This window comes from Medicago sativa, chromosome 5, assembly GCF_051527215.1.
Source record: "Medicago sativa cultivar Bolivia chromosome 5, Bolivia_mono, whole genome shotgun sequence".
NCBI lineage: Eukaryota > Viridiplantae > Streptophyta > Magnoliopsida > Fabales > Fabaceae > Medicago > Medicago sativa.
The window spans coordinates 7,012,775-7,023,615 of record NC_140753.1 but is presented as its reverse complement, the minus strand read 5'-3'; the positions used below and the strand labels follow the sequence as shown (position 1 = coordinate 7,023,615).

General features: G+C 29.4%; 1 protein-coding gene across 1 annotated transcript; it reads right to left on the bottom strand.

The window, feature by feature from the left end:
* Positions 1 to 1,418: 1,418 nt before the first annotated feature.
* Positions 1,419 to 9,179, bottom strand: LOC146919594 (transcription factor bHLH25-like). Its single transcript, XM_085713022.1, has 4 exons — positions 8,979 to 9,179; positions 8,414 to 8,854; positions 7,356 to 7,724; positions 1,419 to 1,846 (listed from the first exon to the last, which is right to left on the bottom strand). The coding sequence occupies exons 1-4, from the start codon at positions 9,033 to 9,035 to the stop codon at positions 1,769 to 1,771; spliced, it is 945 nt and encodes a 314-aa protein (XP_085569148.1). The 5' UTR covers positions 9,036 to 9,179; the 3' UTR covers positions 1,419 to 1,768.
* Between the last annotated feature and the right edge of the window lie 1,662 nt (positions 9,180 to 10,841).

Sequence of the window (10,841 nt, the reverse complement as noted above, 5' to 3'; positions counted from 1 at the left end):
AACAAATGAATGGTGGCCGTAGGTGACACGGTTTAATATATGGGCATTTTTTTTTTTTTTTGAGGAATATATATGGGCATTTTTCTTTTGAGAAATGCTAATGAATAAGGATTGCGATCAAAACATTTTTTTAAGATCTTTAAATATTACTCGTTCCGTCTCAAATTATAAGTGTTTTAACAAAAATTTGTCATTAATTATACGTCGTTTTACAATATCAAATAAATATTATTGTTATTTTTTTATTATATCTTTAAATATTTATTCGATTCTTTAATTTATCTTTCCCATAATCTCTTTTTCCCATGTGTAATTAATTGTGTTTCTTAATATGTGTGAAATGTGCAAAACGTCATCTAATTTAGAACGAGGGTAATTTTTTTATAAAAATTTATGCAATCATTAAAATTTGAAATGTTTGACTTTTTATGAAATGATTTTTTATTTTAGAATCCTTAAAGATTCCTTTTGGAGTACTTGTTGGCAAGATTCTTTCTTTTTTACCCTTGAAAAAAATCTATGCATGTCTCTTTTTATTTTATATTTCATATTTTTTTAATAAAAATAAATAAACATATATTTACTTTATATTTATGGCTTAGTTACATAAATTGTCCATTAACTAATTATGATATTTCATGCTGGTCCCCTTTTCAATATGGTCCCATAAATTTAATTTCCTCCGGTCAAATAAATATATTCTGTTAACTTTTGTTCAAAAACGTTAACATTCATTTTCCTCCTTCATCAACTTCATCCTCAAACCCAGAAAATTCATCATCTTCATAGTCAAACCCAGAAAAATTAATAAACTTCGTCACAAAACTAAAAAAAAAAAAAAAATATTGTCTTCATCATCATCATCCAAAATTAACACACATTTAAACACAACAAATTTTAATGTAAAATTACGTTTAGAAAAAGAAAAACTACTGAATGTGGCATGCAGCAAGGATGGAAGAGCATAGTTTCATGTCGTGTCACACGCACGCATCATGTTGCTGTTGTGTTCTTTTCACGTTTTCAAGTTTGTTTGTTTGTAAATTCAAACAAACCATTGAATCCCATACTCCAACTATGCAAACTGCAGTGAGTTTTTCAGTTTCAGTTCCACACTGCTGCAATTGAGGGGAGACAATTGAGGGTATCGGAGGAAGCTAGTGGCAGTGGCGGAGGCGGAGAAGGAGTGACGTCATGGAGGGTTTCGTTGATGAAACTGTTGGAGGAAACAGAAGGTGAAAGTGCTGTTAAATAAGAAAACCAAAGGCTTCAAATTATATAATCTACTTTTGTTCGGATTTGCGATGAGAATGATGTATATTCGTTGATTCGGATTTGCCATAGCATTTGATTCAGATTATGATTTTTTTTTTTTCTTTCGAAAAAGCCAAAAATAAAATATATTAAAGAAAGGAAGATGAAATGGCATAAGACATTTGATACAAATCCAAAAACTATAACAAATACATCCCAAATCAAGGACAAAACAAAGATAGAACAAGAGTCCAAAAACCACAAAAGTAGCTGTTGAACCTCAAACAAAAGCGCAGACCTCCTACTAGTACCAACCAAAATACAAGAAGCTTGAATGATCAGCAACAATCTTTGATCGAACCACACCACAAATAATTAGGAGCTTATGCAAAACACAAATGTATAAACTCCCAATCTGATACTCAAACACCACTGCTATCTATGCCAATGAGGTAAGAAAATACTCCATGACATCTTAGTATTATTATTTCATCGACCGGACTACATGTTCATGTTACGACATGGATCTCAATACAGCAGCGCGTACGCTTTTTACAAGATCATTTTCGGTCAAGTTGTATCCTGTTTCTTTCTGCAATAAATAAATAGTGTGGACCTGTAAGTTTTTTCTCAAATAATTAAAGGGAAGCAACACATGCCTTAATTCATTTCTCAAACCAATATAAAAATTGGTACTGAAAATGAAAATGAGTATTATATTTATAATAACGATTGCATAAGCTCATGAAGTATCATTCTTTTTCGCATTTTTCATATAGAAGAATGAAAGTTTCATATTGACCTTTTTCTTTTCTAATTAACGGTACTTAGGGTTGGAAATGAGTCGAGTCGAATCGAACTCGTCTGAGCTCGACTCGGTAAGAATTAGCTCGGTTCGAATCTCGACTCGAGTTTGATACGAATCTTTTTTTAAGCTCGAGTTCGGCTCGTTTAAAGTTGACGAACAGCTCGATTCGGCTCGTTAGGTTCAACTCGGTTGGAGGGTGTGCAAGTGAACTTTGAAAATTTACAGAAAGGAAAAAATATTAAGTTTTTCAACTGTCTTGGAAATGGTTATCACTTTGGAAAAAGTGAAATATCACTTACCGTGAGTGACAGTACTATGCATTACTAAATTTTAATTGTGGAGTGCACTGTTTTATTTATAGTTTCTTACATCTCTCAATGTTAACTAAATAGCCGATGTGGGACTAGTAGCTACTACTACTCTGTATGTTTGAAACAACTAGTATCTCTTTACAACCGTGAATTCATACGCCATCAGTTTTCTTCCTTCTGATTCAATTTGGTAGTAGCCATCTTCCAACATATAAAATAGATGTAATTGTATTGGTTTATTTACTAGACAAGATGAAGAAATAAAACATCATAAAAAAGGGGATAGAAAAAAGAAGTGAAGAACATAGAAACCAAGTTTTACAAAACAAACAATGGGGTGGAGCAAAAATGAGTCACGACTCATTTTCATTAGTTCCTGTTTAAAAAAAAAAAAAAAAATATCCAAACACAATGAAAATCCCAGAGAAAGGAATTAAGAAAATTAATGGCTCCCATTCTAGATATATTGAGAAAAAGCTAGAGAAAAGATTTAAGAAAATTATATATATATATATATATATATCTTTCAAATTTAATGTTTATAAGTAATTTAAAAGAAAGCAAACATGTGAATATCTTTGTTTCTCATGAACCTCTATATACTTTTTCAGATCATGGTGAATTAATCTTTACGTGGCCAAAGGCTACATTGTTGCATCAACTATTTCAACAAAATAAAAAGAATCACACAAAAAAAAGTTGGAATTATAGATTTACACCGTTAATCTTTTTAATATAAATTAAATCAATTCAGTATGAATCATCAAATAACTGCAAAGCTATGAGAAACATGAGGATTTAAAAGAAGGGAAGTAGGATCTCATGGTGAAATGATTTTAGATGAATAATCATATTGATTTCTTAAATCTAGATTAACCATCTTCTATGAAATAATTATCGTTAGAATTATCTGCTAATTTAATTCTTATGAATACACAATCCTCTTTGCAAGGAGTTGTGATGCAAGGAAAAGGGAGAACTGGAAAAACAGAGAACCTGAAAAGAGAGAAGCCAGGGAGTCACTGACAAATGATACAGTGAGGAGAGACCACATGTGTTCAAATTTTATCTCAACCATTAATAATAATCCAATGGTTAGGATTTAACCCTCTCATCTCTCATAATAAAACTCCTCTCATTTGATACACCCTCTATATATATATATATATATATATATATATATATATATATATATATATATATATATATATATATACATGGTTAATAGGCTTTTACCCCCTGTAATATAGGCGAATTTTGGTTTTGCCCCCCGTAAAAAAAAAATTTTAGATTCCGTCCTTGTAAAATGAAGATTCTTCAGTTTTGCCCCATGAGCCAGTTGAGTCAGCAGATTCCGTCCTTTTATTTTTTATTTTTTTATAGGGGTACACGTGGCATTTTTTATTTTTTTTAAAAAAACTTAATTTTTTTTTTTATAAAATTCTGGAAAATTGAAAAATTAATAAAAAAAATATTTAAAAATTCTGGAAAAATGAAAAATTAATAAAAAATGGAAAAAAAATATTAAAAAATTCTGGAAAATTGAAAAATTAATAAAAATGAAAAAAATTGAAAAAAACGGACAAAATTTAAAAAATCTGGAAAAATTAATGAAAATAAAAAAAATCTGACAAAATTTAAAAATTCTGGAAAAATTAATAAAAATAAAAAATGATTAAAAAAATAAAATAATCTAATAAAATGAAAAATAATGAAAAAATTCAGAAAAAAAATCTGGAAAATATTTAAAAAAATTTTGAAATTTTCAAAAAAAATTAAAAAGATTAATCATTTTTAAAAAAATGAAATTTTTGAAATTTTCATTCGTATTTTTTGAAATTTTGATTAGTATATATGTCGAGCTTAGGTTTTTTCAGTGCATTTTTTCCCTTATTCTCAGTTTATAAATACACAAAAGTTCCCGGTTTATAAATACACAAAAATTCAAGAAAAAAATACTAAAAAAAATTTCGAAATTTCGAAAAATACACAAAAAACCTAAGCTCAGTTTATAGATACACATATTTTTTCCCTTATTCTAGGTTTATAAATACACAAAAATTCCCGGAAAATTTTTGAGAAATACTAATGAAAATTTCAAAAATTCGAAAATTTCGTAAATTTTTCATTAAAATTTCATTTTTCCATAATTTTCCAGAAATTCATTTTTATTTTCGAAAATTTAAAATTTCATTAAAATTTATTTTCCAGAATTTTTATTTTCGAGAATTTCCAGAATTTCATTCAAATTTAAAATTTCGAAAACTTCATTTTTCCATAATTTCGAAATTTTATTTTTTCCAGAATTTTTTTATTTTTTTCAGAACTTTTTCATTATTTTTCATTTTATTAGATTATTTTATTTTTTTAATCATTTTTTATTTTTATTAATTTTTCCAGAATTTTAAAATTTTTCGGTATTTTTTATTTTTTTTCATTTTTATTAATTTTTCAATTTTCCAGAATTTTTTAATATTTTTTTCAATTTTTTATTATTTTTCATTTTTCCAGAATTTTTTAATATTTTTTAAAAAAAAAAATCAAAAATGCCACATGTACCCCAATAAAAAATAAAAATAATTATACAGTCAGCGCGCCACGTCAACAGAATCTGCTGACGTAGCGTGCCACGTAGGAGATTCTGCTGACTCAACTGGCTCAGGAGGCAAAACTGAAGAATCTTCATTTTAAAATGACGGAATCTAAAAAAAAAAAATTTACAGGGGGCAAAACCAAAAGTCGTCTATATTACAGGGGGTAAAAGCCTATTAACCCTATATATATATATATATATGTATATATATATATATACACACACACACACACACACATATATATTATCGAGTCTACTCATGAACCAAACGAGCCGAACTATGCATAGCTCAAGTTCAGCTCATTTGGTTCATGAACCAAACTCAACGAGTTAATTGTCGAGTCGAGTTCCAAACTATATTCGAGTTGGTTCGGTTCATTGTCATCCCTTAAAAGGTTTTAACTCTCAACCGACAACCTAAGGTATTTCTATACAACTTAGAAATTTTGGCCCCCAATAGACTAACCTTTAAGACCTTAGCATACATCTGTTTTCCTCCCTCCGTCTCAAATTGTATGTCGTTTTGAAGAAAAAAAATTGTCTCAAATTATATGTTGTTTTACAATATCAATGAAGCATTAATGTTATTTTTTCTATTAGTATATCCTTAACTATTTATTATTCTCTCTTCTTTCAATTGTTTAATTTATCTTTACCATAACATTTATTAAGGACAATTTTGTAAAACAACACATAATATAATTTTGTGGTGGCATAGGATGGAGGTGTCTCGGGGTGCCAACCTAGTTGGGATGTCGATGATACCGCTTGATGTTTGTCCACATTCCTTGCTTATAAAAAAAAAAATATATACGAAACTAATTACATTTCCTCTAGAGATGGGACTAGGTCAAGTACCAGACAAGGGCCTACAATACAAATGAAACATTAATTTTGTTTTTTTCTATTATATCCTTAAGTATTTACTCCCTCTGTTTCCAAATGAGTGTCGTTTTAGTCAAAAAAAATTGTTTCAAAATAAATGTCACTTGCAATTTCCAATGCAATAATAACTTTTTCTTTTCAATTGTACCCTTCAATCAATACTATATACACTACTTTCAAAATATTATTTTTACTTTAATGAAAAACAAACCAATAGTTGATTAGGATAATTTAGTAAAATAAAATAACATCTCTCTTTCTTTTAATTAATGTATTTCTTAATATGTGTGTAAAAACCTTAAACGACATTCATTTTGAAACGGATGAAGTATTATATATTCTCTATTCTTTCAATTGTTTAATTTATCTTTACCATAACATTTATTAAGGACAATTTTGTAAATCAACTTATAATATAATATCTATTTCCTATACAAAACTAATTACATGTCCTCTAGAGGTGGGACCAGGTCAAGCCGTCCAACAAGGGCTTGGCACCTAACCTATTTAAAGTCTAACTCGACCGCCTTGTTTGATAAGAAGGCTAGGCTCAAGCTTTTTATAAAGTCTATTTAATTAAATAGGTCAAGCTAAAGCTTACAAAAAAGCCTATTAAGCACATCAGGTCGACCTATTCAACGTTTTATATATAATATATCTTCTATTATTAATATTGTTGAAGTTTTTTCTTATAAACTTGATTCTTCATATGATTTGGTTATTTAATAACACATATATTGGTGTGATTAGACAATCGTAAGATTGCATTATTTAATAGTAGACTTATTTAATCGTAAGATTGCATTAATAAAATTTGGCATATTTAGTAGTAGGTTTATAGGTGTTGCTAGGCCTTAGTGTAAAATAAGTTTTTAAATAGGCTCTCATACTTCATCATGCCTTTAAAAAGGTCAGACCACACCTTAAATGTGAACCTATGATGGGTAATATGTCAAAATCAAGCCTATAATTTTTGAAGTATGTCAGGTTTAGGCCTTGCAAAGTTCGACCCGGTCTAGCCCATTTTTTTCCCTAATTTCCTCTTCCACTCCAACAATTTACTACAACGAACATTTGATTATAATATATATATATATATATATATATATATATATATATATATATAGAGGATGTATCATGTGAGAATGATAATTTTATGTGAGAATATGAGAATGAATTTCCAGCCTTTGGATTAAAACTAAACGGATGAGATTAAAAAGTTTCATTTTACAACACATAAGCCTCTCTCTACTCTATCATTTCTTTTAATTCTTCCCCACCGCTTCATCTTCATCTGCTCACCATTTCCAACAATTAACTTCATCTGGATTGTTCAAAAAAAAAAAAATTAACTCTATAAATCTCATTTGATCTAAGGGCTCATAATCTATTCTCACATTCTCATATAAAGAATCCATTCTCACTAGATATGTCCTCTATATATATATATATATATATATATATATATATATATATATATATATAAGTTGATATTTTTCTTTACCCGAGCAATGATTGTTATGTCAAGGATAGAATCCCCAATAGCTAGGACGCTGCTATTAACAACAGAGAGATGGAGCTTTTGAATCTCAACCAATTTATTAAGCAAAAAACTCTTTTGCTTTTGGCACTGGATCCTTATGAGCACGTTTTTGTCCAAAATTTTGGCATCCACGTGGAGGAGATCTTCATTAATAGAACTAGCAGCCTTAGAACCATAATCACTCCATGACTTGTAACTTAGCTGCGATTTGTTAAGCGTCACTACAGATTCAATAAGACTATTCTTGTTCTGTTCTTCTAATACTCTCAAACGTTCTTGGAGCTCTTTCACATGCTTGATAGCATCTCCTATGACTGAAGTCTTGTCCGTCTGTTGATTTGATTTACAACATAATCACGTTTAATTAAATGTTAGAAAGTCCTAAAATTAATAGCTAACTAGTTGCTAGTTGTTTCTAAAACTAAAATTAATAGCATATCGCCAAATATTTGAAATAGATGGAGTCAATGTTTGATTATGTAGTGATGAGAATTCATTTGGAGTGAAATAATTTTGACTAAAAATAAGTTAAAGATGCAATAGTTAATATGTGGATACATTCGTGTAAAAGTGAGTTAAATTTTAAACTTGTGCGTAAAAATCAATTCTATAATCAAGAGCTACAAATAGCTTCAAGTAAAATCAATTATACTCGAAAACAACCAAACATATTAAAATTATTTCTACACATACCGAATAAAGTTTGGTCCCAAAAATGCAAAAATTAATAACTATATGCATATTGTGATAATGGTCCAAACGGTAGTTTCGATCCCATGTCTAAAAGGTTAGAATAACATGTGTCCAAATCGATCTATCTTAAATAAATCTTAATATCTATATATGATATATGTCGAAACATAAAAGGTATACCTAACTTCTAGATTGTTTTTTAGAGCTACGTGTTTTTTTGGGTTAAAAGTTCTACCGAACAAAAAATATTTATATAAAAAAATAATCTCGATCACAAAACCTTGAAGAATCCATGAATGAGACAATGAGATCCGAGAGCAACATACCTTCTTCAAGCCAGGAATAAGAGCAGCTAGAGTAATCAAGCACTGACTGAGTTTTTCTCTTCTCTTTCTCTCCGCCATGATACGGTCTTGATGATCATAAGCAACAGACCTCTTAGTCCCTTGTCTTTCTGTATTTTTAGTTTCAACAACGTTTTGCTTTTGCAATGACCCTTCTTGATTTTGAGGTAGTTGTGTTTGTGACAATGGAACAACTTCATGCAAAGTGGTGTTCGTTTTCAACTTCTTGTTGTCTCTTTCCAAATTTGTTTCCAAAGGACAAGAAGAATAACTTTCAAAAGGTAACAATGGTTGATGTTGCAAATTTTCCTCTTGTTGAAAAATACTTGCTATGTCATGTGAAAGAAACTCTTCTTCACCATACAAGTTTTGTTCGCATTGTTGAAACAAATTACAACCCTCTATTTCATTTTCTTCAAATAGCTGAAATTAAAAAATTAAAAAATGACAACCGTATAAAAATCATTCATACAATTAAACTCAGTTCATTTGTGTATATAATTAGAACTATGTCACTTGACTGATATATGAAGGAAAAAATTCTTACCCAATCAGATAACCAGCTAATTGATGATGCGTTTGAAGAAGTGTTTAATTTTTCCATAATAACTATTGATATTATGAAATCAAGTTAACACCTTTTGCTTAACAATTTCAGAGATTGGTATTCCAATATAACATCTATAGAAAAAGACTTGCTTTAGTATCCACTTTACAGCATCTCTATTTAATTAACGTCAGCATCTTTACCTACTACCTAGGAATTGTACTACTACTGTATAAAGGGACATACTCCCTGGGATTAGCTGAGTCATTTACTTAAAAAAAAAGTGTTTTCAAAATAATTGAGTCATTTCAATTTTCAATACTACTTTCATCATTCCCAATTTAATATATTCCACTTTTTCCCCTTTATAACTCTAATTAATACTACTTTCATCATTCCCAATTCAATATATTCCACTTTCCCCTTTATTTATACATTTTTCTTAATAAGTGTGAAATGAGTCAATGGCTCAATTAATTCGGGACAGATGGAGTATAGTTTTGATATAAAAATAGATAAAACATATTAAAATAAAATATACTTGAAAGTGGTAAATGCTAAAATTTCTATATAAAAATACGATAATATATATATATATATATATATATATATATATATATATATATAGATTCAATTTTTTTTGGTGTCCGGGATTCGAACCACAGACCTTGCATATATTATGTATTATCCCTATCAATTGAGTTAAGCTCACAGAGGACATATATAGATTCAATTAAGCACAATAGAAAAGCGTGGACAAACAAAAATATTATTATCGTACTTCCTTAGTTTTAAATAAGATTTTTAAAGTATTTGTGATTGCTTTCATCCGTATTTAAGATATGAATAATATGGATAAAATTACGTTGTCGTCCCTTAACTTAATTTTAAATAATGATTTCGTTTTATCTTTTTGGTTTGTTTACAGATATGATTTTCAAACATCAAATCTAAAATTCATATTCATGTGAAAACGTGAATGAAGGATCATAGATTTAAATACGAAGAGTGTTGGAACAAAATGTGTGAACCTTGAGTGTTTTGATGATAACAAGGTATTAAAAATTGTCAATTGGACTAGCTAATATTTGTTCAAGTGTACAGGACCACAGACAAAATTTGAAATCTTAAATAGATTCTGGATGAACAAAAGAGAGCTAAGGAATCAACAAAAAGGAAGCTTAAAGCGTCTGAAGAAAAGTGCTCCTGAAGACAAAGTGCTTCTGAAGTGATGACGTCATCAGAAGTAAGATTATCAGAAGCAAGTTCATCAGAAGCTAAAAATCACCAGAAGCTGAAGTTCATCAGAAGATGCAAGACTTAAAGCTTCAACGGTTGTTCAATGGATTTAAAGTCGTCTAAGCATTGCAAAAGATTGGAAATGTAAAGCAACGATCATTTTGAATGGATTTGAAGGCATTAGATTCTTATCTTCAAAAAGCGTTGACAAAAGTACAATTGTACGAAGTGTATAACCACTACCTCCACTACTCTGCTTTGTCCCTGCTACAAGACAAGAAAAACAGCTCTGCCTGCAACGATGTTCCTTCACAATGGGAATGGAATGGATTTGAAATTGATCCTTCATAGGACAACTACCATATCAGGCAAAAGATCATTGGTGATTGATCAAAGCTTCAAACGACTCTTTTTGATGCGCTGGCAATTTCACAACGTCTCTTTCACACCTCTATATAAAGGAGTGAAGACTTAGAGATGGCAGAGACTCAACAACAATTTACAAGTGCCAAAACTCTGCTGAAATTGTTCTGCATTCAAAGTTCACTTAGAATTTCTGTTTCAAAGTTCATATCTTAGAAATTCTAGAGTCTTAAGAGGTTGTATCTGATTTGTATTGTGAAC

Coding starts and splice junctions, on each gene's coding strand:
- LOC146919594 (XM_085713022.1), bottom strand. CDS start 9,035: ATGGAAAAATTAAACACTTCTTCAAACGCATCATCAATTAGCTGGTTA. Junction 8,855..8,978: donor TTAGCTGGTTATCTGATTGG/GTAAGAATTTTT, acceptor TTTTAATTTCAG/CTATTTGAAGAAAATGAAAT. Junction 7,725..8,413: donor TTATTCCTGGCTTGAAGAAG/GTATGTTGCTCT, acceptor TCAAATCAACAG/ACGGACAAGACTTCAGTCAT.